The 25,960-nt window shown below is 49.7% G+C and overlaps 8 protein-coding genes across 8 annotated transcripts; 4 read left to right on the plus strand and 4 right to left on the minus strand.

Moving 5' to 3' along the window:
- The first annotated feature begins 182 nt into the window (after nt 1-182).
- Nucleotides 183-1,622, plus strand: BO82DRAFT_313585 (uncharacterized protein). Its single transcript, XM_025632484.1, has 3 exons — nt 183-256; nt 315-896; nt 955-1,622. The coding sequence occupies exons 1-3, from the start codon at nt 219-221 to the stop codon at nt 1,538-1,540; spliced, it is 1,206 nt and encodes a 401-aa protein (XP_025490397.1). The 5' UTR covers nt 183-218; the 3' UTR covers nt 1,541-1,622.
- A 3,377-nt stretch (nt 1,623-4,999) lies between these two features.
- Nucleotides 5,000-6,479, plus strand: BO82DRAFT_338835 (asparaginase; the record flags this gene model as incomplete). The annotated part of the gene is made up of 6 exons (XM_025633449.1): nt 5,000-5,136; nt 5,192-5,489; nt 5,576-5,951; nt 6,010-6,058; nt 6,109-6,258; nt 6,317-6,479. 6 exons carry the CDS (start codon nt 5,000-5,002, stop codon nt 6,477-6,479), a joined length of 1,173 nt encoding a protein of 390 aa, XP_025490398.1.
- A 2,852-nt stretch (nt 6,480-9,331) lies between these two features.
- BO82DRAFT_313591 (putative amino acid permease) lies at nt 9,332-11,318 on the minus strand. Its single transcript, XM_025632485.1, has 5 exons — nt 11,194-11,318; nt 11,082-11,139; nt 11,021-11,027; nt 10,819-10,976; nt 9,332-10,758 (listed from the first exon to the last, which is right to left on the minus strand). The coding sequence occupies exons 1-5, from the start codon at nt 11,297-11,299 to the stop codon at nt 9,435-9,437; spliced, it is 1,653 nt and encodes a 550-aa protein (XP_025490399.1). The 5' UTR covers nt 11,300-11,318; the 3' UTR covers nt 9,332-9,434.
- A 243-nt stretch (nt 11,319-11,561) lies between these two features.
- BO82DRAFT_355774 (aromatic alcohol reductase) lies at nt 11,562-13,522 on the minus strand. Its single transcript, XM_025635541.1, has 4 exons — nt 13,118-13,522; nt 12,759-13,043; nt 12,379-12,705; nt 11,562-12,320 (listed from the first exon to the last, which is right to left on the minus strand). The coding sequence occupies exons 1-4, from the start codon at nt 13,202-13,204 to the stop codon at nt 11,940-11,942; spliced, it is 1,080 nt and encodes a 359-aa protein (XP_025490400.1). The 5' UTR covers nt 13,205-13,522; the 3' UTR covers nt 11,562-11,939.
- Nucleotides 13,523-18,359: 4,837 nt separating this feature from the next.
- BO82DRAFT_418221 (putative MFS allantoate transporter) lies at nt 18,360-20,897 on the plus strand (the record flags this gene model as incomplete). Its single annotated transcript, XM_025640060.1, has 10 exons — nt 18,360-18,629; nt 18,696-18,809; nt 18,862-18,895; nt 18,949-18,979; nt 19,042-19,308; nt 19,380-19,597; nt 19,655-19,743; nt 19,795-20,035; nt 20,111-20,204; nt 20,280-20,897. 10 exons carry the CDS (start codon nt 18,360-18,362, stop codon nt 20,569-20,571), a joined length of 1,650 nt encoding a protein of 549 aa, XP_025490401.1. The 3' UTR covers nt 20,572-20,897.
- Nucleotides 20,738-21,999, minus strand: BO82DRAFT_338842 (mitochondrial 54S ribosomal protein bL19m). The gene is made up of 3 exons (XM_025633450.1): nt 21,716-21,999; nt 21,215-21,590; nt 20,738-21,100 (listed from the first exon to the last, which is right to left on the minus strand). Exons 1-3 carry the CDS (start codon nt 21,915-21,917, stop codon nt 20,995-20,997), a joined length of 684 nt encoding a protein of 227 aa, XP_025490402.1. The 5' UTR covers nt 21,918-21,999; the 3' UTR covers nt 20,738-20,994.
- A 134-nt stretch (nt 22,000-22,133) lies between these two features.
- Nucleotides 22,134-23,894, plus strand: BO82DRAFT_355778 (uncharacterized protein). Its single transcript, XM_025635542.1, has 2 exons — nt 22,134-22,447; nt 22,539-23,894. Exons 1-2 carry the CDS (start codon nt 22,342-22,344, stop codon nt 23,591-23,593), a joined length of 1,161 nt encoding a protein of 386 aa, XP_025490403.1. The 5' UTR covers nt 22,134-22,341; the 3' UTR covers nt 23,594-23,894.
- On the minus strand, nt 23,605-25,933 carry BO82DRAFT_355779 (uncharacterized protein). Its single transcript, XM_025635543.1, has 4 exons — nt 25,267-25,933; nt 24,823-25,211; nt 24,096-24,764; nt 23,605-24,035 (listed from the first exon to the last, which is right to left on the minus strand). The coding sequence occupies exons 1-4, from the start codon at nt 25,805-25,807 to the stop codon at nt 23,940-23,942; spliced, it is 1,695 nt and encodes a 564-aa protein (XP_025490404.1). The 5' UTR covers nt 25,808-25,933; the 3' UTR covers nt 23,605-23,939.
- Between the last annotated feature and the right edge of the window lie 27 nt (nt 25,934-25,960).

Below are 25,960 nucleotides of genomic sequence, written 5' to 3' on the forward strand. Positions count from 1 at the left end.
TAACAGGTGGGGTTTTGTAGTGATGGTTCTACAACCTTACCGCCTGCCATATAAGGCTGCTCTGCCGCCCTCCGCACGGGCTCCCGCACCCCATCAAAATGTGCCAATGGTCCTGTCCCCCCCCCCGCTCACCCTTGTACTACTTAAGTCACAGACAATTCCATGCAGCTCAAGAGTTGAACCCCTTACTTTTTAGCCCAAACCGAGGTTGATTCCAAATGGATACGTACATAAGATGGAAGGAAAACAATAGGCTGTACGTTTATTACGACTATTGTGAAGACACCGCCGGTGCTAAGAAGCGTTTTGCACAGGCCCGACACCCCACCCTTAGTCCTCGAGTTAGATGGCAGCCCGACACTCTGGACAGAGGGCAAAATACCAACCTACTCATTCACGATCACTTTGCGCAGGGTCTTAGACGATCAACAGTTCTGGTTTCGCTGGGAATCTTCCATAGATCCCCGTAAGGAAGAATATATTCTAATATCTCACGATCCAGACAGCGGCAATATCAAGAAGGTCGGAATTGAAGATCACTCGAGATATTTACCATTGTTACCAACAATTCATCAGTTCCCTGATGAACCGGCATCATTCTATGTTGAAGAGGCTAAGAAAACCTGGGACCGCAGTACAATAAATATGCGAACGAGCTTACCTGAGACCTGGGCTAGGCTTGTAGAACCGGGGCGCACCTATACCCTTCTCTGGACGGGCAAAGAGATTACATACTGGGATTGGGGTACGCCACAGCAGAAGAAGGAAACCAAAAAAAAATGGCCCCCAATTTTAGTTCCGGGTGGTGCACATCTCACCTTCACTGTGCGAGAAGGGAGGAAACCGCAAATTCCCTCCCCTCCGACACCACCACCAATCAGTCCAAGTAATAGGGTGTAAGCTCTCCAATAGAAAGGTATTCAGAAAGATATTCAACGGCTAATTTCAAGACAGGCCTGGTGCACCAGTCCTAAGTCTAAAGTTGAGCTGCAGCTCTACAATGTCTGTTTACGGGGATTTGAACATATCTACGCGGGTCATATACCACAGTCCATCATCCGACAATGAGAGCTCTCAACCGATCACTTTCCACACCTGGGCGTTTAACCCGTTCGACGCCTTTCGCGTCTATCGCTGTCTCTGTCCCAATCAGTCTGACCTGAAGACTGAGAACGAATGGGAGAGATTCGAGAACGATCGGTCACCACATGTGTTTTGGGATAACCCTGACAGAGAGCTCAACGTGGCGGAAAGCGAAGAAGGTCGGTTTGTGACGCTCTATCCCGGGGAATCCTGGTCCAATTCTTGGTCTTTCGATCTGCCCGACGACCTTCGGCCTGGCGAGCAGCTCCGATACCAATTCAAAGGAAATACTCTGGACTGGTGGGATTGGGGTACGGCCGAGGATCACGCGCAAACCATTGTCACGCTACCTGGCTCGGGGATCGAGCCAATTTCGCACCCGAAGGACAATAACAACCGACCTAAAGTGGTCATACCAGCTTCTAATGTTGTGGAGTGGACGATGAGTAGTGACTGAATGGTGTCTCGTTGTCCGGGGACTGTCCCTCACTGCTACGATTCCTAACTACTCCGTAGATTACTGCTATTACAATAACAGGACCCTTGAACCGGTTCACTATCTCGTGACGAGCTTTCGTTCTACCCGCCAAGCCCCATGATATCTTCTATGGGCTTTAGTAGGAGTACTAATAGTTGAATGGAGCACTTTGTAATTTCCGCAGGTACGCAACTCGACTCCGCCGACGCTAAGCTTCGCGACTATTGGTGCGAGTAAGTAGCCCGCCAATGCACCGCTAGGTCCGCCATAATACCCAGGGAGGAGGCTATGTCTCCGGTAAGTAGGGCGAGAGTCGCCACTCCAGTAGGCCGCATGATCTAAACCTTAGCGCGGTAACTAAGAACTCGACTAACGATCTGTTAGGCAGAATACTAAATCACTATTGAACTGGATTGCTGCGGAAATCAAACGACTTTCCCTTTCCGCTTTAGGTTGAACTTGGCGCCGCTTTTTACTTCCTGAGCAGCTCGGAGTATATATCAACGATTTGAGAGGCTTCAGAGGAGAGGTTCTGGGATGTGTTTGATATGATTCTTGGTGGTTGGTTGGTTGGTTGGTTGGTTGGTTGGTTGAACTAGCTATGTTCCCGCATGTAAACAAGATGAAAAGGCCTTTGGAACCACGTGGCCAGATTACTTGGCAACGCTGACAGTATATAAGAAGTACAAAAGTACGTATCCTAAGCAATACCTAAACAATCCCGGATCACTCCGGGAGTTAACACTAGAGAAGTAATTATTACCCTAAATACTTATCCAAGTTCTAAAAAAAGTTACCAGAGGCTTTGCTTACAGGTCAACAATACTCTACAACTACTTAAGATCTATACTTCTTCTACCTATTATACTTTTAGATATTGCAATATTTGACTGCACCAGAGGCATTAAACCTTGTCTATTTATAGCATATATATAATATACTAGTTTAGAAACACCCTAAAAGCTAAATAAGATTTAGCAGTATAGAAAGTATAATCCCCTTCTTAAAGGCATATATTAAATAACTTAACCTACAAACAAAGACCTTTAGTTCAGTGTTAAGGGAAATAGGTCGGTTAGGTATAGGATAGTAGCAGTCCATATTATTCAAGACTAATCCTTGCTATTCTGAAGGTCTAGCAAGACCCTAGGAGTTAAGTATTAGGGAAGTCGGGAGTCATTGACGTCGCGACTATTATGCAGGGATGCGCAGGTGGACCGTTGACAATTCGCCATGTTTTCGAAGATTATCCATGACAATCTTAAAGGCATTCTCTTTAGAGCATTCCCCTATTAATTCCTGGGCAAATATTAGATAAAAACTTAGAATTAAAGCTTATTCACTGACCTTCCTGCAGCTAAAAGTAGTATACATTATAAGGGCTATAGGGTGAAATAGTGTAGTGAACGAATGTCCTTCGCAATGGCCAAGGTGGTAGTATATTGCCCTAAGGTGTTGTTGCTGATCTGCCTAACTTCGCGGGACTGCCGCTGCCTTAGGTGGTTCCGCGACCACCTCGCTTAGCCGTCACGTGGCTGATGCCTTAGGCCTTCTTTTATATACATTCCTTCGCGATGGATATCGCGAAGGTTGGAAGGGCTCGCAGGGCCCTTACATACATATACCTGCAAGAAGAAGCACCGAGCTTACTAAGCTTTACCAAAATTTATTAGTCTTAAATATAGAAAAGAAACCCGTAACCCGAATATAGGTAAGAGAAGATACGGATAACTACGCTCTGTTTTTAGCCTAGGAGTAGATAGTATTGTAGCTATAGTAGCTGGTAAAAGTAATACTGCATAGTATAAAAGAATAGCTAAATAAAAATTAAATTAGTCTCAGAAGGAAAGATAATCACTCTTTTAGTAGACAAGGACCAACTAGGTTTGTATTATATATGTAATTGTCACTTGGCTAGGCTGGGAAAGACGTCTTAGATACTGATAACACAGATTACCTTAAGAAGGAATTCCGGATGTTAGCTTGGATGTGTGTCCCACCTCAGGCGATATCATTGGTCGTACAGTTACGGACCGGATGGTCTATCAAATTGTTCCCCACTGACAAATATACTTCAGCATAGGTGTTTTCAAAGCCGGCCTCGCAAGTTACGGCATTTTTTGGTCCAGTAACTCTCATACTCCCGTCTGAAGAATATAACGGAGCCAGTCATTCTACTGACAGGAGCATGGTGTGATTGCTGTTGCAGAGTGTCTTTGGGATGATGCACGCATATAGCGATATAAGTATACAAGTAAAAGCACCATGATTGATGGCATTACCTGCAGCACTCTGACTGTATGCAGGTGGTAAAGTCGTGGCGGTTCAGATCCGCAAAATTAGTGTAACACAGAGCAAGATAGCGCCCAGAAACCTTTTTCGACAATCATTACCTTGGAAGAACGGCCTGAATTAATTACATTGCATTCGATCATATTCCCATATAGTCTCGTACTAACGGGGGTAATCCCATCACCGAAGCCTTTATTGCCTACACTGTTATCTTTTCCGAAGGCACGGGCTGCTGCTGCTGCTGCTGCTGCTGCTATATCCGGAGTTTCAGAGTGGTCTTCTGAACTGGGTCTTGCTAGCTTTAGCCCTGGATAAGAATCTTCTTGTGCGGTTGTCTGCTGTGCTGGAGACATGATTTATGGACTATCTAAATTTGCTTAAGATGTATCCTAGAAGTGAAGCTTACAAGTAGATGGCTAGCAAGTGACATTTTGGACAGGTTCATATGCCACCTCTGCCGACTATAACTTTTAAATATACAGTTCGTGCTTAGCTTCCCCTCCCACTACTCCGATGTCCCCGTTACTATAGTCTAGAATGAGCCTTATACACTGCAATCCGATAATAGGTCCTCTTCCTTAAAGATACTATTTTTAATCTGGAATACTATACCTCGAAATATATGCCTATGATGTCTAAATTGTTCCTGGCCACACTCTTATCTTGAAAGATTTTTTAAATTTAAAATACCGACGAGTCCCTGTACTGCATTGAGACACATGTTGAGTGGGTTAGCAAAGAGTTGTTTAAGTCACTCTTTAAAAGCCCAGAGGCAGGATAATACTTAAAGATCTCTCCGATGTCGGAAGACTTACCCGTCAGTATCTATTCGGAAATCGCTTGCATGCAGTGCTTACAAAATCAGAAAGATCGAAGAAATTTAATCATCTGATAACCCAGTAGCCCGTCAACCAATATGCTCATACAGCCTTAGAAAAAGCATAACCAAAGTTGTTCCCTTAGACCCACATTTCATATCTCCAGGGTTTGTTGATAACAATTAAGCTGTTTGTCATGGGATGTATGGCAGATAATGAAGTATAGATAAGAACCTATCACCTATATACTATATAAAGAGTAGAGTAAGATCAGGTGTCTATACGCGTCAACATCATATCCCTTATTGCTGGGCTTGTTGTCTTTGCCATGGTCCGCTCTGCTATATTATCGGCGCTTCTCGCTGCCGCGACAAGTTTGGCATCCCCACTTCAGGTTCAGACACGACAGGACCCTGACACCGGGTTGACGTGGATCTATAAAGATCACCGTCTGCCTAAAGTCATGTAGGTTGCTCCTCTCATGTTTGGCAAATTCTACCTGGCCTAACTTTTCCGTGAGACTGTATAATACTGGGGACGGTACTATTTTGTCGGGCTCAACCCACGGGCGCTTGGACACCATCAACTATGGTGGCGGTGTTGGTGGTTTAACTCCCGAGACACTCATTAGTGGTGTCAGCGAAGTTCTCGACATAGCCCAGATTGCGGTTCGCAACATTGGTGGCGGGGGCAGCGCCGATGCAGACTCGGACAGATTCCTGAACATTTCGATGGACGCAAACCGACGTCTGTGTGCCCATAACTCTGATGTTGTCGGTGCTGTTATGATTCACGGCACCAACACTCTTGCTGAAACGGTAGCTCTTTCTTTCTTTTTTCGTTTTTTTCCCTTTGAACGGTGCAGCCCCGGTAGGGTATGTATGGACAATGCTGACCTCTTCAGGCGTTTGGGGTTGATCTAACTCTCAATTGCTCAAAGCCATTCGTTGCTACTGGCTCCATGAGACCCAATTCAGCCCTATCGGCCGATGGCCCGTTCAACTTCTATGATGCCGTTCGAACCGCGATACATCCCGAAGCCCGTGATCGCGGAGCCATGATTGCCTTCAATGACCATCTCATCTCAGTCTTTTATGGAACAAAGACCAATGGCAATACAGTGTCGACTTTCTTAGCTATGGACCAGGGTTACATTGCGCAGTTTCTTGCCGGTCAGCCGTACTTCTTCTATGGAGCATCACTGCCAAAAGGGAGGCACTATTTTGACCCGTTCAACGTTTCACAACCGTTGCCTAAGGTAGTTGTCCTCTATGGCCATCGTAAGTACTTCTGAAAGCCTGGATTCCTTCACGATTGCTATATTGACATGACTTATAGAGGGATTCGATGCTGGCCTCTTGTATGCTGCTGCTGCCGATGGCGCCAAGTGAGTTTCACCTACATATAGTTCTCAAAGAGTGTGACTAATTCAGACAGGGGCATTGTAATCATGGGCGTCGGACCGGGTGGGCTTAGCACAGCGGCCACGAACGCAGCTATGGACCTCTATAACAGCGGAGTTGTGACTGTGGCATCTCTTCGCCCATTCTTCGGTGCCGTTGTCCCTGAGCCACAAGCGGGGAAAATGTATGTTCTAGATGCAGCTCTCAGGCTTTGTACAAAGCTAACCGTTCCTCTATTTTAGTATTCATTCCGGCTTTATGCATGGAGAACAATCCCGTATACAGCTTCAATTAGCCCTCGCTTCGGGGAATTCAGTTGCCGATATTCGGCGCCTCTTTGAAGGTGAAATTCGCACTGCCGTCTATAACTCTGCTACACAGTTTTATAATGGTACGGACCTCTGAGGCGTCGTAATGGACTAAAATATACAAGATTGGATCCCTTCGCCTCGCGATTATGGGTTTCCCGGTGCTTCTGGGTTAGACATGAACTCACGTCTGCCTCCTAAACTTATCATGTCTTCACACAATTTATTTATGTGCCTTATTAACGGGGTGTCCCTTGACTGTTATCTTCTTGGTGTGAGACGAATGAGGAGGAATGGCCGACGGAAGCCCTCTTCTGTCAAGACAGGCGAGACTGACGTTAGGTGTGAACCTGCCGAGTTGGCCTACGGCTGAAGATGGGTGGATCTGAGTGGTGCGCACACAGCCCAGGCGAACTAAATAGCAATGCTCACGTGAGACACCCAGTGTAAACCGCGTGCTACTTTAGGGAATGAACGGCACCTCCTTACGATGCCGTTATAGTGAGATAGACAGTAAAGAAAAACCTAAGCAAGTAACAGGTAAGGGCAAGCCGCAGAGCAAAATAGTCGGCATTCGAAAGAGTGGTCAGTGTTCTAGTGGCCTCCCAATAGCATCCTGAAGAGATAAGCATTGCTAGTAAGTTATCAGGCTAAGTTCTTAGCTGCCAATAATCGAATCACCGTATGTCCGCTGCAGTAGAGTCATCATGGATATACTAATGTTTTTTTTTTTGGGAAACTTTAGTAGTATGTACATTGTAAATGTATATATTTATTTCCCTGTACATTATAGTAAGACAGCATCACTTAAGTAGGGGAATGTCGATAAGAATCACAAGGTTCGGATGTTGAGGTGAAGATAAATCCAGCTGTATATACTACAAGCTATGTTACACAAAGTTGGATCAGCTCACCACTTCAGGGACCCAGCAGGTAGAACAGATAACGTAAGCGACAAGCGAGTCAGCCATCTCTGTATCCTATACTCATCCAATATGTATTGAAATCCAATATCTCAGCCACCGTTGGCTTGAGTGTCCCCGGGAGGCCAAATGAGACAACCCACAGATGTATAATTGAAGACCATGCTGAGCCAGACACTGAGGCACAAGCTCGGTTCTTCTTAGAGTAAGCGCTTCCCCTGCGTCGCTGTCCGCGCGGCCCCCCCTCCTCCCCTCTCTCCGATACACAAAGATTTAGGTCAGATGTTTGGGCACACACTAGTGATAGTATGCTTATTAGGTCATAGTTCCAACTCTGCCACCGGAAGCACAAGTTTAGTTGTACCAACTGCATGGTAAGCCTGCGGAGCAGCATTGATCAACGAGCGATTGATCGATATTTTTCCATAGAAGCGGAATCAGATCTGCTTATTTAGCAATTGAAAGCCAAGACCTTCAAGAAAGACAGGGATGCTCTTCTAGTCTTACTGAGCGTACTGTCTCCATTCATTTTACGGCATCCGTTGACAGAAGCAGCTAAAACAAACGCCCCTCCATTGTGTACGAATCTAGTCATAGACCGTCTGATTCAAGATCCATCTGAAAGCGCACCTTTATATGATGAGTTTTCTGTTCTTAAAGTATGTTGACTCGCCTTGCTTTTGAAATGAGATGATTGACAACTATAATAGGTCGATGATAGACGCGGTACCTTATCCTCTTCCGGCGCCTAAGTGTTTTAAGACTGATCAACTATTCGAGTCCTCAATGCCAGTATCATGGGAGCGGCTCTTTTCAGCCAGGCGTTGGCGAAGCGTGGAAGTTTTTCGAGACATCCCTTCGTTACTTGGCCCGAGTCACTACTAGCCGGGACTCGCTGCCTAAACTTCAGGTCAATTTCCGAGTTATCTGCTGTTACTTCACCTGCTAACTGCTGTTTCAGGCTCTCGTTGCAACGGTAGGCCGATTCCTCACCAAGGGCTGTGAGAATTTCGCCATGGACTCTACTGCTCCTTAGGCCATCTTTGCAATGATTGCGTGCTCCCTACAGATTGACAATTTGTTACTGGCAGAAGCTAGTCGTATTGTCTTGGCACTTAGATATCATAAGTCTTCCTCAACTGAAAACAACGCCTGTCTGCTACCGGACATTTTGGACGGTTTACCACATGGAAAAGCACTACAACTTCCAAGTAAAAAGTAGCGCTGTAAGTCTATTAAACCTCTAGAATAGTTACCTTAGAAGCCAATCTTTTCGACTATTGCAGATATTAATATCGGATGTCTCATTTCTCCAACTTTAGATTCTTATTGGAAACAGCTACAACTGGTTTGTAACGTCCATCCGCATTAGTTAAGTATTCTCCAGTGGATGGTAAACAATCGAGTCGGCGACCAGCGCCAGACACCTTCCTCGACTCTCGCCTCCGATCAATCAGAGGTAAAACCCAGCATTGATGGAAAATTAGCGTTAGGGGTGATAGCGTTTTGAGAAGAATCGAGAGAAGAAATGTCAAAGCGGAAAAGAAGAAAAGAAGGTGGTTTGATGGGTGAAGATGCAAACCAAACAAGAAAATTGGGTGGTTGATGCTAAAGAAAGATTGACTGACAGCTTCAATCAATCCACCCCTCCACTTGCCCTCCACTTGCCCCTCTTGAGCGAATCAAATAGACCTCTTGACGCCGTCACCTCGACACGTCATTCCGACTATGCAGTGACATCCATATAAAACTCACAAATCTCGGTATGTTTGCTTTTTCATGCTGCTGCCACCCTTCGCGACCTTCTTGGTATCACCAGTAACATTGCCCTCATATCCCTCGAGTGCCGTAATTAGATACCAGCATGCGGCAGTCTGATGCCACGCTCCAGGTCAGTGCTATAACAAAAGATTCGAGCAAAATGAAAATTACTGAATTGATTTTTTTTCCTTCCATTTTTTTTCCATTTTTTTTTTTTTTTTTTTTTTGAATCAGATATCTGGACGGGAAGTAGAAGGTCTAGCGCGTAAGCAAGCTTCTATAGCATGTTCTGTACTGTTCCCGACCCACAGACCATGCGACCAAGCGCAGAGCAATCACTCTCCAATTCAATTAGTCCCCCCGCCCAGTCACAGCACCCACCAGATTATGCTTCGGCGCATGCGGGCTGCTTCTGAGTCAGGACAGACTTGATCAGGTTGTCCCGGCGTCGAAAGAGTGCAACCTGCTTTTGACGAACTTGGTTCAGCCTTGAGGGTGCTCATGTCAACACTCTCAGGTTGCACCGAGTGGCTCCTGGTAGCAATCTTGTATCCCACGGCAAGTATAGCATATAGTGGGATCCCCACATAAGATGTGATGAAAGCCACATAGTCAAACCCCTGTGGGTAAGCATCGCGACTTGTAAGGTCAAATACTCGAATCACCGAGAAAAAGATACATGCCACCAAGGCGACCCAGGAGCCGAGCACCCCGAATGGAGCCCGGAAGATGAGATCCTTGTCGGCGATCTTCTGCACCCTTCGAACTCGCACGAATGAGATATGAACCAACAGGATGGAGGCCCATGTAAGTATGCTGAACATCGAAACCAGGTTGACATGGTTGTTGAAGAGTTTCTGAGAGCGGCTGAAGGCATTTAGATATGCCGTGCATCCTATGAGGGCGCACACACCCAAGGCATATATTGGAACTCCCCGATCATTGGTTCGACAGAGGAAAGAAGGAGCATGTCGATCTACAGAAAGCTCATATAGTGTTCTTGTCGCCAGATAGAGGGCTTGACTAGCAGCCGAAATGACACAGACCAGTAGAAAGGCGTTCAAGATATGTGGCAACTTTGACCAGCCAGTATACTGTGCGATCGTCACAAAAGCTGAGGCCGGCGGGGCCTTGTCCGGGGACTGACCTAAGGCCAAGACGTGGGTGCCAGAGGGAACCAGTATCCCCAATAGAGCCACATTGACAATATTGAAGGCCAGGATGCGATAACAGTTGGACTCAATGGCCTGCCCTGCAGCTTCTCGGGGATTATGCGTGCGCAATATAGTGATGCCCATGAGCTCACTTCCGAGATAGGCCAACGTAGCAGAAGGGACTGTTCGGAAGACCGCACGTAGTATGCCCGTTGCTTCCTTGTTCGAGTGCTGAGCAAACGCACCTGGATAGCTCCAGTAACGAAAGCCTTTCTTATCATGGTCAGGGCCGCCACCGAAAGCCAGGACGACACACAGACAAACTAGACCCAACATCACAATGATCTTCATGCAGGACAGGAAAAGCTCGTATTGGTCGAAATATTGGCTACATTTCGAGTTCGCAACGATGATTGCCGCGAGAAAGAACGTGATCCAAAAGATTGAATATCCTTTCTCATCACCTTGCCAGTAGGCTATCAGCAGTTCTCCTGCTGCGAATTGATTGGGGATCACAACCATGAATTTCAACCAATAACTGTTCTGATTAGACCAAGTCATACAAAATAGCGAGGTTCTATGAGGTATGAAGACTCACATCCATCCTAACGTGAACCCAAGCGCCGGATCGCAGAATCGGGACGCATTCTCGGCCATTGATGGTTCTGTGGACCAAGAAGCGACCTCACCCAGAGCACACAGAACCAGATAGACAATGAACCCGACAAATGTGTAGGAAATAAGTATAGAAGCAGGCTTTGGCGGTTAGTGTGTATCGATCAAGGTTTCAAGGTACTTACCCCAGCCCTGTTTTCTCTGGTCAGTATCGAAGTGAGGAATGGAAGAAGTTGGTGTTCTTACTGTGAAAGCGCACGACCTGCACAAATCATGAGGCCAGTATTGATCGCTCCTCCAATAGCTATGGCTAAGGTAAGTAAGACATACAGGTTAAGTTCGGCAGACGAGTGCGCACCAAGTAGATTGACTTGACGCGGACTTAAAGCTGCATAGACAGGAATAACAGGCCGTATGCGCGAGTGGAAGGAAGGCTGTATCGAAGGGATGTCGCCTTCATTCATTGTTGGGACACTATCATGATCTCGATCGTTGTCGCATTTTCCCGGAGCCATCGCCACCCATACAGAACGGATGCGTTGCCTCCGGAGAAATCCGATTTCGAGTCCTGGGAGTGCGCCTGAATTCTGTGAGTTTCATAAAGTTGAGTTGGAGTTGAGAAGGAAGAAAAAATCGTGTAGTTGCCTGACTCAGACGGGATGATTTGCACTTGCCGTCCATGTTGTCACCATTGGAGATTTGGTTACGTAGGACCCGACGAAAGAATGATGAATAAGAATGAATTTTTGATATCTTTCCAGTGACCGTGAGACCTGTCACCGACACTGGGTGATTGGAGAAAACCCCCGAAGTACATTGGTATATAAACGTGGTGGTGACGTAATCATACTCATCCACTCGAGACAGTCATAAGCCATCAATAGGTACACGAACGCCTGTCTAAGAACCCCCAGGAACAAAAAAAGACCCATGAGAAGGTAAAAGCAAAGAGAAACAACAAGGGAGGGAGAGGTGCCATCATATGCTGTGGTATCCACTGTGATAAGAACACCGTACACTCGATCATAATCGAAGCAGCACGAAGGTGGAGGCGCGTCTAGCGCCGACTCGTGTTTCTTCCTAACAAGGGACAGAGGCGGTCTTTCATCGAGACATGTACAGGGAATCGCTCGATTCAGTACGAGGGAAGATCCGAGTATAGAGAGAGTCGCTGGACTCCGATCGGGGGAAGAAGCGTTGCTGAGCCTTGGAAATGGTGCGGTCGGTATACACACCCTTGGCCGCACCCCGTACGACGGTTTCCAGGTATTCCCTGAAGTCGGTAGGCGTGAAGTCGGGGTACAGTTCCTTGGAAGTCACATAACCCAGGTATTTGGCATATTCCGGCGTGTTGTCACCCCGTAGACCCCAGGATAGCTGATATTCGGCGAGATATCTGGGAATGAACTTGATGGGGTCGAATGGGTAGGTTTCGCTAGATTGGCGGGCTGCGAGCACTCGGGTGTAGATGGTCTCTTCAGGGATCTGAGTGATTATGACGTCAGTCGATGTTGTGGCACGAGCAGTGCTAAAGACCACTTACATAGTTCCTTTGGATCTTCTCCTCGCTGATCTCCTCCAATAGATCGTAAATCTCGTTCTGCGTTTTGACCTCGTTGTACGCCAATACCATTTTGTTCAATGTCCGGTCATCGGTGATGATCTTGGCGACATAGCGACCGATATCCCGCAAATCCGTCAAAGCGATGGGGGAGTTTCCGTCAGCGACGATCTCGTTATTAGCTGAAGTCATGGCATAATCGATGCGACCAGACTCAAGGCGGGGGTAAGAGAATTGGTACCACCACCCGACATCGATGATGGTGTAGGGTAGTCTGAGCTGCTTGATGTGGTTGTAGACCGTCTCTTTCTGCGTGGAAGGTTAATCGAGAACGTAAGATTCGGATGAGCCAGCCAGCATACCTCGTCTCTCAGCCACATGATACCACCAGGCGGGGCTACTGTGATAAAACCGCAGGGAACAAATCGCTGTACACCGGCATTCTTCGCAGCTTTGGCGAGAGGAATCTGATCCTGTTGTTCTGAAGGGCCGACACAACTGATGACGACATCGATTCCGGTGAGAACATCGGCAAGCGACTCCTCGGGACCCTTGAGATCACCTTTGCGAATCTGAACACCCCGTTCTTGCAGGGCAACGATGGCAGGCTTCTGGGCCGAGCGAGGGCGAACGAGAGCATGGACTTCCTGTAAGGGCGAGAGGCACGCAATCAGCACCAGGGTCGGAGGAACAAGGCAGGTGATGGACGTGGACAGCATACAAAGTTGGGCTGTTCGAGCAATCCATTCGCAATAGAACCACCGGTTTCACCAGCTGCTCCGACGAGCAGGACCTTAGTTCGAGACATGGTGATTAAGGCGAGCGGCGATTAATCTAGGGATAACTGGAGGTTGATTTTGAGGGGGGTGGGGAGAGATGTGGTACTGGTGATAATGGTGGTAGCGGTGGTAGTAGTGTCCGAGATAGTATAGGATGGTTGTATGGATTATTTAGGAGATGGAGGGAAGACAGATTTATGAGGAAGGGGAAAGGAACCGGGAAGAGATTCCCAGTTTGGTTCCTTGCTTATGTGTTTCAAGCGAAGCGTTGACGTTTTCCCAGCGGAATGGAGGGTCAGTCGACATTATAAAGGCGGGCGTCCCACTCTGAGGATGGCCACTGGGACTACTGGTAGTCTGGTAGTCTACCCACTTTTCGTCTTATCCAGAAGTGGCCAGCAGTGGGTCAATTGTGGGTGTTTAACTCCCTAACTACGAAATGCGGCCCCCCCTCCCCTCCCTTAAAGGTGCATGTAATGACCTGGGGGACGGAGGGGAAAGGACCGGATGCTATTTTGGAGAAGCAGACCAGCAACCCTTCTACAGTACATGTTCTACTACTGTACCTAACCAGCAGACTTTTTTTTGTGGGAGGGTGTTGCAAGTTCCATCAGATGCTTTTTTATTATTATTTTCTTTTTTTTAAATTAAGACGATATAAATGTGGTGTTCTCCCGCAGTAGCTAATTCATTAATAGTTTAGTTAACTAGGCAAATGGGCTTGTAGTCTTAGTCAGAGAGAGAGAGTGTGTGTGTGAGAGAGGCAGGTCGCACCACGCAGACAGACAGACAGACAGACAGGAAGAGGGACGGACGGACGGACGGGCAGAGAACGTGTGAACTCGCCGCTGCGGCTCCCAGTCACTGGGCTCGGGGGGAGTTACACCTATTTTGGTCATTACGTCACTTTACCTTCCCTACTCCGTAGTTACTCCATAACTGGCTACGGCTTCCCGGGCAGGGGATTCTGCCTTTGCCCAGGGCTGGCTGACTGGTGACGATACCTCTAGGAGTCGAGTAGTAACTGGGGTTTTCCGGCTACGTATTGGGTTGGTCTCAGTTCTTTGCTCTTCCGTCCCTTCCTTTTTTTTCCCCTCTCTTTTCCAATAATGATTCAGTGCGTTCATCATTATTCCACCACCATGGGAAACATCCATCGCGAACGGCTACACTTTTTCCACTTCCACTTCCACTCTCCCACCAAGGACCACGTAGTTATTTCTAGCCTCCCCGTTGAAACCACCACAGTCTCGACCATTTACCTAGCTTATTCAATAGTCCCCCAGCACGTTCCTCTCATATGAGTTCTTTTCCCTGTTCAACCGCGCATAATGCGGGGAGGAAAGAATCTTTTGTTCCCCCCCCCCCCTAAAAAAACCCCAGCTTTAAGGAACGCAGGAAATGGCAACTCGTCCAATCGCCGAAACCCCCCACGTCAGAGATCTTCGGATCTGCGTGGCGGATTCTGTTTTCATGGCCTTCTGCAACCCTTTGAACATGACGACATGCCCTGTGCCCGTCTTGTTGTTACCTTGAGGACATTTCTGGGTCAACAACCAATGGTTCCATGGTTGAACACTTTGGTCTTCTGGAAGACTGCGATAGAACCTAGTCAATCGAAACCAACTGCCATTAAGCCTGCTGTGGTCGTGATTCTGGGTTGGGAATAATGCGGTCGTTGGCTGCCAGTGCATTGTGCTCCGCAATAATGGGTTGTCAATCTCGTTTGATCCTCGATCGGGTATGCACTGAGTACATACTATATAGGCACTTATAACTCATGGGCCATTTGCACTTAAGGGTGTTCTGTCTTCGAATCAACATTGATTGAGACATCGAATGAAGTCTCAGTTTCGGTGCAAGGTCTTCAATCTGTCATAAAGCAATGATGATCACCCTATAATCTATTCACATGGCTCAGACTGATATGGATTGTGTCGGCATAACAGGGGTGGGTTGCAAAGTCCTTTATGGTTCTTCGGCTGTCAAGCACACCGGCCTTCTTGTCTCCCCATTGCCGGAGTCAATGGCGCAAACACTTCATTCAAACGCAAGATACTACTTGTCCTATAGTCTAGAAAAGAGCCTCGCAAGGTAAGTCCTCCGAAGTGACGGCTGAGAGACACAAGTACCCTGTTGCTTGGATGTCCATATCAAAACGACCATGTCTGGCTAGTGGCGGAACTAATGCAGCAATACTCCGACACTCAGCCAATGGGCCGGAACGAGGCGAGACGGATCCCTAATCCCTACCTCGAAAATAAATCGCACTGGACTAGGCGCGATCAAGCACGGCGAAGGAGCGGGATCAATTCTTTACTGAAGACTCTCAGACAGACCTGAGTCCCTGAACTCTTCTTCTTCCCCCCCTCAATATATCGTGACTCCGGGGAGGAGTCGTCGCGGGTGGTTTGCTGGAGCATGTGAGAATCCCATCATCACCTATTCTTTCGATCTGCAGGCCCATGACGGCGCCTTGGGCCAATTGTAATTTACTCCACCCGCACACCAAATGCAAACCTGCAACCGGGGTACAGTAGTAGTCGTTCTAGTCTTGCAGATAGATGGATGGGATGGTTGGTGCTCATAACGACGAAAGTCGGTGTGTGACCAGTGATCGAGTCAACCGTTGTTTGACCCTCGGGTATTGAAGGGAGCGAGCGGACGGCAGAGCTCCGGAATGCATGCCGCTAGGCGGGAGGGGGAGAAGGGGCTTAGGCTGACGGTGCAGTAGGCAATTCCCTTCAGGGCGCTTACGCTGGGGGCGGGCGGACTTGGCCGTCTTATGCTCAAACGGTGGGGGGGTAAGGCCCGGGGTTACTTATCGCCCCCCCCCCCCCCCCTTTACAATCTGCACCATCGATACAGGATTGAGAGATGGCAGGGATTGGGACTCATTTCATCCCATTGATCGGGACGAACCTTCCTATCGTGATTCGCAAATTCGTCAAAAAGTACCGTGTTTCAATTCTGAGATGTCACAATCGTGTTTCAACACTGTGTTTCCTCTCGTTTCAGAAACAAATTGCGCGTACCACGATCCCGAGTCATTGTCAGAATTCGCTCTGAAGCTGCCATGACACCTCAATTGAACCAAAGCTACGGAGTAGCATGACAGTATACACCTCTGCCCGGGGTTGTTCATCTAGCTCCACTAAGTCTTTCAATTTATTCATTCCAGAACACGGTAGTTCATAAATACCCCTCCTTATTCAGCAGCTCGACTTGTGCCTCATTACCTGACTCCTGGACATCATGGTCTGCAAGCTTAACATGAACCACACATGCTTTGGTTATCTATGATGTGGTATACTGGGCTCGCATTTACCTCGCACCGCTCAAGGTCATCGCCATTTGCGGCTGCTCCATCCGTACTGCAGACTCCGCGTACCGATGCTCCGGCCAGCGTCGACTGAGCACGAAACTGGGAATGTATCACTCGTGACCCTGCTTTCTGATGAAGGAGCCTAGCGCAGAGTATCTGATCCACGAACAACCTGGGTCAGATGCGCGAATACCAACGAGTCATTTCAAGCGCCTCCCACGAGGGATATGCATCAATGTAGCATATCGAACTGCAGAAAACATGGGTTACCCCCCCCCCCCCCCCATGCTGTGCATCGTGGCTCGATCAACACCTAGTGATTCAACAAAGCTAATCACTGCAGATAGCCAATACCGTGCTAGTCCCCAAGGGAGCTCAAGATAGCTGAGCCCGCACTTGGCGATCAGTACCGTTCTCCTAGCTTATATACTCATAGATAGGTTCCCAGGTCGCGGAGCCAACTTCGGGCTCTACCTGCGGAGGATCTGCCTAGATTAAGGCTGGGACAGTCTATTTAGAGTTTGACTCCTCAATTTATATCCCGAAAATTGTGGCTGTATACAGGCACGGGGTTCCTCCGTGGATCTGCATACCCATTCGGACCGGGCTTAGCTTGCCATGTGTGGTGGCGACGGAGAGTTGTCTGCTTCTTACCAGACTTCCTCTTATACTGGATTGGAAGACACAATCATCAGACTCAGGCTGCAAGGTCAAGGCAATTTGACGGTGAATCAATCACCGTCGGGCAGCAAGACTTTGGATGTTGCTGGTGTGTTTACTTCCTTCCGTCTCCACCTCCTCGAAAGAACTCTATTACGATTCCAACCCTCTTTCTGACCAGCGCAATCCTCTATGAATGTTAAGGGTCACTAACACATTCGATGTAGCAATATGGCCGCCTTGTCACTGTACTCATATGCTCTATCTTGTTGACTTGACCAGAAGCGTAAGGATTGTTCAAGCAAAAGAGGGAATCCCAGGTTGTGAGCCGTAACCTCGAATGGCTTGTCAGTCCAAAGCTCCTCTCTCGAGCACCTATCATGATTCCCTAGCATGAGTCTTGAGCTTTAGGCATAGCAGCTTCTACACTGGAAAATGAATAATCTGTAGGAAGTAATAAAGCCGGACTTCGTATGTCGGCTACCCACAGGAAGCCAGAATACAGCGCAGGGCATTCTGATGATAAAGAAAACAAATATTTGAAGCGGTCCTGTGGTATGCTAGCATGCTTCCAACGTAGCTTACTTATACTTCGAGGCCGAGGCAGGAGGCGAGATGAAATTACCCCATATTCCGCCCACCCCCACGCGGGGTTGCTCTTCTCCACTTCCCCGCATTGCTACTTCATCCACCATCTCGAGGATCCCAGCACACAGCATTGTTCTTCTCCTCCTCAAATCAGCTGCCTGTCTCGTGTCCGGTAGCTACCTCACATCATCATGTCATGCTCGGCTTTACTCCGAGATCTATATCCCACGTATCAAAGCCATGCTGTGGATGGCTACCCAGGAAACCTCCAGACGGAGCATGACCGAGGTATAAAGTTAATGCTCATGGATGATGCACTACCTCTGTGCGGATTGGATGACAGGCTGAAGAACACATTTCTCCGCACAACTGACAAAACTGATACCCCCACGTTCGATGAACGACCGTCCAATCACCAAGGTATCAGGTTCTGAGCAAGGTTTGCGAGGCCGGAAATAGAGCTCACTATAGCTCTAGGCATGGCCTGAGACTTCATTCACTAAGCCTCTTAAAGGTGCCCAAGTATCTCTTTCTCTTCGTGCGTCACACCTCAGCTGTTACTTCCAGGCTCTTTTCAACCTACGGAGCAACAACACACTCCGAAATCAAACATGGGCAATAAAGCCCAGACCGAACCCAGTTCCGTCCATGCAGAGAACATCGCCGATCTACCTTCAGATACGCATGATGCGAATCACTTCCAGCCAGGGTGGAAGCCTGGAACGCGGCCGGATGGGGACACTGCCATGGCTCTCTTCAACGACCCAGATGTCCTCCATCAAGAGATTGACCCCTTGGAGGCAAGGAAATTGCTTCGGAAGATCGACTTGATGATTTTGCCTTACCTGGCCGTTTGTTATGCATTCTTCTATATCGATAAGGTGCGCAACCCCCGATTCTGCTTCCTGCATCGGAGATTACTGGTTGCTCACTGGCGTGGCGTACAGACCACCCTTAGTTATGCGGCGATCTTTGGGATCCAGGAGGATTTGAATCTCCATGGCACACAATACAGTTGGCTGTCGAGTGTATTCTACTTCGGATTCCTCGCATGGGCCTTTGTGAGTCTGGACCTCCCCAGAACTTCGATGGCTCATGCTAATGTCGGGCAAGCCGACCAATTTCCTCATGCAACGCTTACCTATAGGTAAGACGGCACATAGCCCTCAGCCGGAACAAAGAACTGATCTTCTTGCGCAGGAAAATATCTTGGTGCGAACATATTCATGTGGTAAGCCAACCTCCACGTCATTAACCTTACCGATGCGGCTCACAGCTAATGCTTCGATCAAGGGGAGTCTTTCTCATCATTCAAGCCGCTTGTCATAATTTCGCCACTCTTGCTGTCTTACGAGCCTTGGGAGGCGCGGCCGAAGCTTGCGCTGACCCAGCTTTTATGCTTATAACGAGCATGTGGTATACGAGACGAGAGCAGCCGGTACGAATTGGGCTCTGGTATACGGCCAACGGCCTTGGAATCGCATTGGGTGGCCTCCTGGGTTATGGGATAGGGCATATCAGAGGAGCACTTCCTTCGTGGAAGTACGAGTTCATTGTCATGTAAGAGAAGGCTAAAGCTGATCATTGCTGGGCGGAACATTGCATATGCTGACCGGATACATGCATTCTAGTGGCTGTCTTTGTTCCACTTGGGGTATAGTGATGTTCTTCTTGCTTCCTGACTCGCCAGTGACGGCGCCTCTGCTTAGCAAACGAGAGCGTCGTATTGCAGTCGAACGGCTTCGAGAGAACCAGACTGGTGTTGAGAACAAGCACATCAAACTGCACCAGATTCGCGAAGCCTTCCTAGACTACAAACTATATTTCTTCTTCGCCTTGGGCTTAGTCTGTAAGGTGTCAGAACCTCTACCGTCTCAACCCTAACTGATTAATGCCATTTGCGCAGGCAACATACCCAACGGTGGAATCTCCAACTTTGGAACACTCATCATCAAAGGATTTGGGTTCTCTACTCTTGTGACAACCCTCATGCAGGTATGCATACTCCAATTTTTTAGAGAAGGATTCATGTTTCTCACTTCTTAGATTCCCTACGGAGTCTTGATTGCCTTGTCGATTCTGACCTGTGTCTATCTCAATGACCGGTTCGAGAACAGACGCTGCCTGTTCATTGTTATCTTTCTATTGCCCAACATAGCCGGAGCATTTGGTCTTCGCTTTGTGCCCCAGGATCAGAAAGTCGGTCGCTTGATCTGTTACTATTTGACCGGACCGTACAATGCAGCATTTGTCTTGGTTCTCAGCATGCAGATCGCGAATACAGCAGGTGCGTTCAGTGCTTGCCACCTCCCAGCCTACAAGACTCTTCAAAGATAAGTCTATAGCTGATGGACTTGGACAGGCCACACAAAGAAAGTCGTCACCAACGCCGTGCTATTCCTGGGCTACTGCACCGGCAACATCGCAGGCCCGTTCTTCTACAAGACAAACCAAGCGTAAGCCCGCTCTGTGCAGCAAGCACTCGATCATTAAGCAATCCTCAACTCACATCTAAACTTTTGTCGATATAGCCCAACCTACGAGCTCGGAATCTGGTCCATGATCGTCTGCCACCTGCTCGAGGTTGTCCTCATCTCGACCCTAGGTTTCCTGCTTCGCTGGGAGAACCAGCGCCGCGATCGGATCCAGTCTCAGACCGAGGGAGGCTTGGAGGGTAGAGATCTTGATTCGACTGCTTTCTTGGACTTGACGGATCGGGAGAATTTGAAGTACGTCCTGCCGCTTCGTGTTTTCCTGCATTCTTCTGGAAGACCTGCCTTTTTGTGTTTGGATGCTCTTGCTCCGAAGTCTGTTCTTTGCTAATACGAAACCAGTTTTCGGTACATATACTAGATGACACAGAGAGGATGTCCAAAATGGAATGTGCTGTTATGTGCTTCGCAAGTCCTGCGTTGGGCCTTAGGTATGCTCATATGCTCAGTGCATACAACAATATCCGAAATGTATAACAATATGTAGATGCATCCTTCGTATTGTGGAATAGAGCACCTGCAAAGTCCCCCATCCCAAACCAAAGACAAACTACTTGCCATGTAAACTGCGAAGGAAAAAAGAAAAGCCAAGAGGAAATCCCAGATCTTTTGATTTGAACTGTATCCGAAACACGAAACGAGATAAAAAACGAACACCCGGACCTAAGATCCAATATACACATGCTAGTTAACATAAAAATACATTCGCCCCAAACCATGCCCGTTGTCACAACCCCAATTCCAACCGCAACAATCACCGCTTCTGGTTGCCGCCCATTTTCGCACCAGTGAGCGCTCTCTTCTGTCTGAGGTAGTTGGCGACCAGATTCTCCACACTGCCCATATCATGTCTAGGCTGTCTGTTGTGCCGCGCAAAGAAAATCGAATTAGCATACGCAAAAAACCAAACTCCACACGACAAGCCTCCCGTCTCCCTGAGGGAGACCCGGATGGGGGCGGGGGTGGTAACGCACCTGAGGTAATACAAGCGAGCTCTGCGCTTCCGCTTCTGCGTGCGCTGCACGATCTCCACGCTCTCGACGTTCGGGGAAAACACCTTGACGGACATCTCGACGCCGACGCGCGTCAGCTGGTTGCGCATCAGCACGGAGGTGTCGGCGCCGCGCAACTTGATGCTCAGCACCACGCCGGCGAACGGGTCGCCGTTCTTGAACGTCACGCGGATGATGTCGCCGGGCTTGACGCTGCGGGCGTGCCGCCGGTAGTCGAAGAGCTCGCGGCGCTTGCCCGAAGGGTCCAGCTTCTTGAGTTGCGTCTGCGCGATGAAGTCGATCGGGTCCTTGCACTTGGGCTGCGGGGGTGGCGGGTAGATCTTCATTTTCTTGGGGGCTGTTTGTTGGTTGTTAGCATTGGGGGTTTTTGGGATGTGTTTGCCCCGCCTGCTAGCTAGCTAGCTAGCCAGCTAGCCAGCCAGGGGAGATTTGTGGTACGTGGGTGTTAGGCAGAAGACGTACCGAGATTCAATCGGAAGCGCTTCGGTATTTGATCGTGGAATTGTTCGGGCAATTCCTTGGGGAAGGGGATCGGGGCCGGTTTGGCGGACCAGACGGTCGTGAGCATGCGGCGGCCGGTGGTGGTGACTCCCGACACCCGGGGCTTGGTGAGAAGCGACCGGAAGCAGCCCAGCTGCTGCAGGATCGAGGAGGAGTTCGCCATGGCGAGATGTGCGGAACTTGCAGCGTTCCGTTTGCTGGGTCGAAATTGGTAGAGAGAGCGAGAGGCAGCGGGAAACAACTTGATGCTGAATTGAGAGAGAGAAAGAGGAATTCGGACCGGCAGAATTTCCGCCCTTTGCCTGTTTGGGTAGTCCGCCATTGGTTCAATGCGGGAGATTTTCTGCCGCCGCCGCCGCGACTTTCACGATTATCGGGAAGGGAGTGAGTTGCTTTGCATTTCCAGTTTATCCTTGGAATCCTCAGTTCGGAGTTTGTTCTTAGCGGCTTTGGGGGAACGTGTGCGTCTATTTATCTCGTTGTTCGAGTCAATTCCAGATTGCTGGAAATCCGAATTGTCTTCCTCCTCGCGGATAAGCTCTCTCACACCACCACCACCACCACCACCACCACCACCACATATCGAAATGGCGCAGCTCGCCATGGGCAGCAGGCTATTGCGCTGCCAGAACGCAAGCTCTCTTGGCCAAGCCGTTGGTTCCTTCTCACAGAAGCGCACGTATCTCACTAAAGGTATTGCAACAACCCAAACGCCCCGATGACAAGAGAAACCCTACCTACGAAAGTAGCCCCAAAGCTAACCTTATCACCATCCTCGGTCCAGTGCCCACCTTCAAGCGCGCGCCCCAGAAGCTGAAGCCCGGCCTCAACAAGTTCCGCGATGAGGTCTTCATCCCGCTCAACCTGACGGAGCAGCAGAAGCTCCTGATCTACCGGAAGAAGCACCAGGGCACCCTGGACGAGCACCCAGTGACGGTGGCGATCAGCGAGACAGAGGAGTACCAGCTGCGGCCGAAGGAGTTCACGGCGCAGCCGCGCAACGCGGAGGCCAACGCGGTGATCCGCCGCATGCGGTCGGCGGAGGACTGGAAGGTGCTACCGGCGTTCCTGACGGCGCTGCACCAGGTGCACCGCAAGCTGAACCTGGAGATGGTGGTGCGGCGCGCGGGCCGCCACAACGCGATGCTCGCCATCCTGGAGGCCGCCAAGGCTAAGACCACCGGGTTTTCGCTGCGCGAGGCGCAGCTGGGCGAGAAGATCTTCTTCGAGCTGCACCTGCGCGCCCAGGCCGAGGGCTTCAAGGGCCCCGAGCTCGACCGCCTGCTGTCGCTCGGCGAGGAGTTCGTGGACGTCATGTCGCTGCCCCGCCACGCCAACCGCCTCCTGAGCCAGGACGCCCGCCGCCGCCCCGCCGTCATCGCCGTGCTGCTCGAGCTCAGCGCCGCCCGCGCCCTCGACAAGTTCGGCGGCAAGGACGCCGACGGCCTCGTCTGCGCCTACAGCGACCGTCTGCTGGCCAGCTTGGAGCACAGCTTTCACTTGGATATGAACCCGCCCCAGATCAAGGTACCGGAGCAAACCAAGCCGGTCGCGGGCGAGGCTTCGTCCGAGTCCCCCGTCCAGACGGCCGAGCAGATCCAGAAGAAAGAGTACCGAAACTACCAGAAGGTCGAATTGCTGCTGGAGCAGAACGTCCCCATCTTCCACGCCATCAAGCTGGCTCAGAAGTTGCCCCTCAAAGCCACAACCTTGAAGGCTTTCCAAAAACACGAGCAGGCCCTGCGGCAGTGGATTAAGATCCAGAAGAATGCTGCCCCAACGTTGTCCCGGAAAAAGCCCGGACGGGGCTCCCAGCAGGTCACGGCCTTAGTCAATTGATATCTAAAGCCATGATCGTTTTTGTCTAATTTGCCGCCAGTCTGTCTATGCCTTTTTTCTCTTTTTTTGTACATTACCATGATCTTTTCGGAGAACCGCTCGGAGCTATATCTTGTATTCGAAAATAGATGCATATCCCTTTCTTCAGTTCATCGACATACGAAAGCCTAGGCTATACTCATAAGATTCAGAGGCGTTCATCACGATGCCGGTGCAAGAATCATTCTGTCGCTTGTGCAGGATGGAACACAAAGTACACAGGGGATGGTGGGGAAGTGCAATGCATATAGAGACGAAGTCCTCAATTCATAACGCAAGAACGCTCATCCTTCGCTTGGCAGGTAATTCAGGCGCAGAGCTCCAACGTGTTGTCATCGCGCAAGCGAGCTTGCACGGGTAGCACTGTCTTGCCGGAGACGACCGAAGGGCCGGCTACAGAAATCTGGGGAGTGCGTAAGCTACACGCGGTAATAAGAAGGGCATGGAGTTTGGCTGCGCTTACCTGACCCTCTTCCTTCTCAGAATCCTCCGACAAACCCGTTAGAACAACCTCGACGCTGCTGAGAGGGGCACCAAAGTGGCTGGCGCCCTCAAAGCGTCTGTAGTCGAAGACGTTGGTCTGCGACACGGCACCGGCAATTCCGGGTCCAGTCAAAGCATACACGATACGCGCACCCGTGAAGAGACGCAGGTCCGTCAGTTGCTCGAAGTCCAGGCGAACCTCGGGATCGGCGTCAAACCGGTGGGAGATGCACAGAAGACGCAGTTTGTCAAGAGAGAGCTCGGCCATGGGCCCAACGTTGGCAAGCTGGCTCAGTAGCCCGTGGGACGGCATATATCCAGCGTCCAGACTTCGCACCTGGATCCAACGCGCGAGGGAAGACACGGGCCCGGAGTGAGGCTTCATGAATTTGGTGTGGTAATCGGACATGGTGCGAGACGATGCAACAATGACTGTTGGAGATACTCCTACAGTCGCAAGAGCAAAGTCCACGCTTTCGCCGGCGACGGAGTTGACGGCGACAGAAGCATTGGCAAACAGCGCAGCCATGATCTGGCACAGGGGGTACGATCGAGAAAAGGAGTCGATGGAGAGAACCACGTCGTTGGGGCCGAAACGCTGTTGACGGGGGAGAGAGTATAACAAGCCGGCGATTCCTGAGGCCAAGTTCTACCCCTTGTAGTTAGCCACCAGACAGTGACTATTGACAGATGCGAGAGGATCTTACCTCCGGCTGGTACTCAATGAAGTCGCCTTGAGAGGACTTGGACGGCCAGACAGTGGTCACAGAAGGAGTCGGTGTGCTTGGATCATAGTCAGGTACTTCAAGCCAGGCCAGCTCTTTCTTCTCTTCCACCAGCTCATGCCAAACAGTGACTTCCAACGTCCCCTTCACGTCCTGGGGCACATCATTCCAGTCCATGTGTCGGCTTCCGAGCTTGGCGACCCAAATCACTTGCGACAGTTGTTTGTTATCCTTGGCAACGAATGACAAGTCGAGAGATCCAGCTTCGGCGATCAAGGCATCCGCTTGCGACTTCTGCAGCAACTCCGACAAAATCTCCGCTTTCAAATTGTGGGGAATGATGACAACTTTGAAGTCATAGAAGGCTCCAGCTACAGCGCTGTCAGCGATACATCCATGGCAGGGTCGGGAAAGCGGAGGCCAAACCGAAGATAGCAGCCAGGAGCTCAATCGAATCCGTCAAACAGACTGCCACGGTCTTTACCTTGGAATCCCGTAGGCGGGTCCCGATGACATTAATTTCCTGAGTGACTTGATCCAAGGAGTGTTCAATCGCCTTCTTTCCCAGCACGGTATAGATCTTGCCCTGCTTGCCGGTCACAGCTCCGTTCTCCTCCACCGACCCGCGGACAGCAGTCTTCCAGACATCACGCAAGTCACCTTTCCGGCCACTGGTCCATTTGGGAGCCCCGGGGTCCTTGACGTTCAGTCCCGTGCGCAGAGGAAAGCCATGCGGGGTCTCGAGACTTCTATACGGAGCAGATTGGCCTGGGTGCCGGACGGGGAATGCGCTCGATTGCCGGGCGAGGAGGAAGGGATGTATATCTGAATCTTGCGATGTGACGAATGAATAGATGAGGAAGGCAACAATACCACCTGCAATCACAGTCGAGGTTATGTTCCAATCGGCCAGTAGCTCCGCCACGAGGGCGTCTAGTTTGGCGACGATGGACGGCTCGGAGTCCATTCTGAGGTTTGATCTCTCTCAGTATTGGGTGTACATATGCCAGGTGCAAGTATTAAAGAGAGAATTGAAGGTTGAGGTGAGATGCGAACTGTTAAGACGGGAAGTGTGGTTGATGGTGAGCTGACAGCTGCCTGCGTTCCTTACGTAGTAAGG

The sequence above is a fragment of the Aspergillus uvarum genome, assembly GCF_003184745.1.
Source record: "Aspergillus uvarum CBS 121591 unplaced genomic scaffold BO82scaffold_39, whole genome shotgun sequence".
NCBI lineage: Eukaryota > Fungi > Ascomycota > Eurotiomycetes > Eurotiales > Aspergillaceae > Aspergillus > Aspergillus uvarum.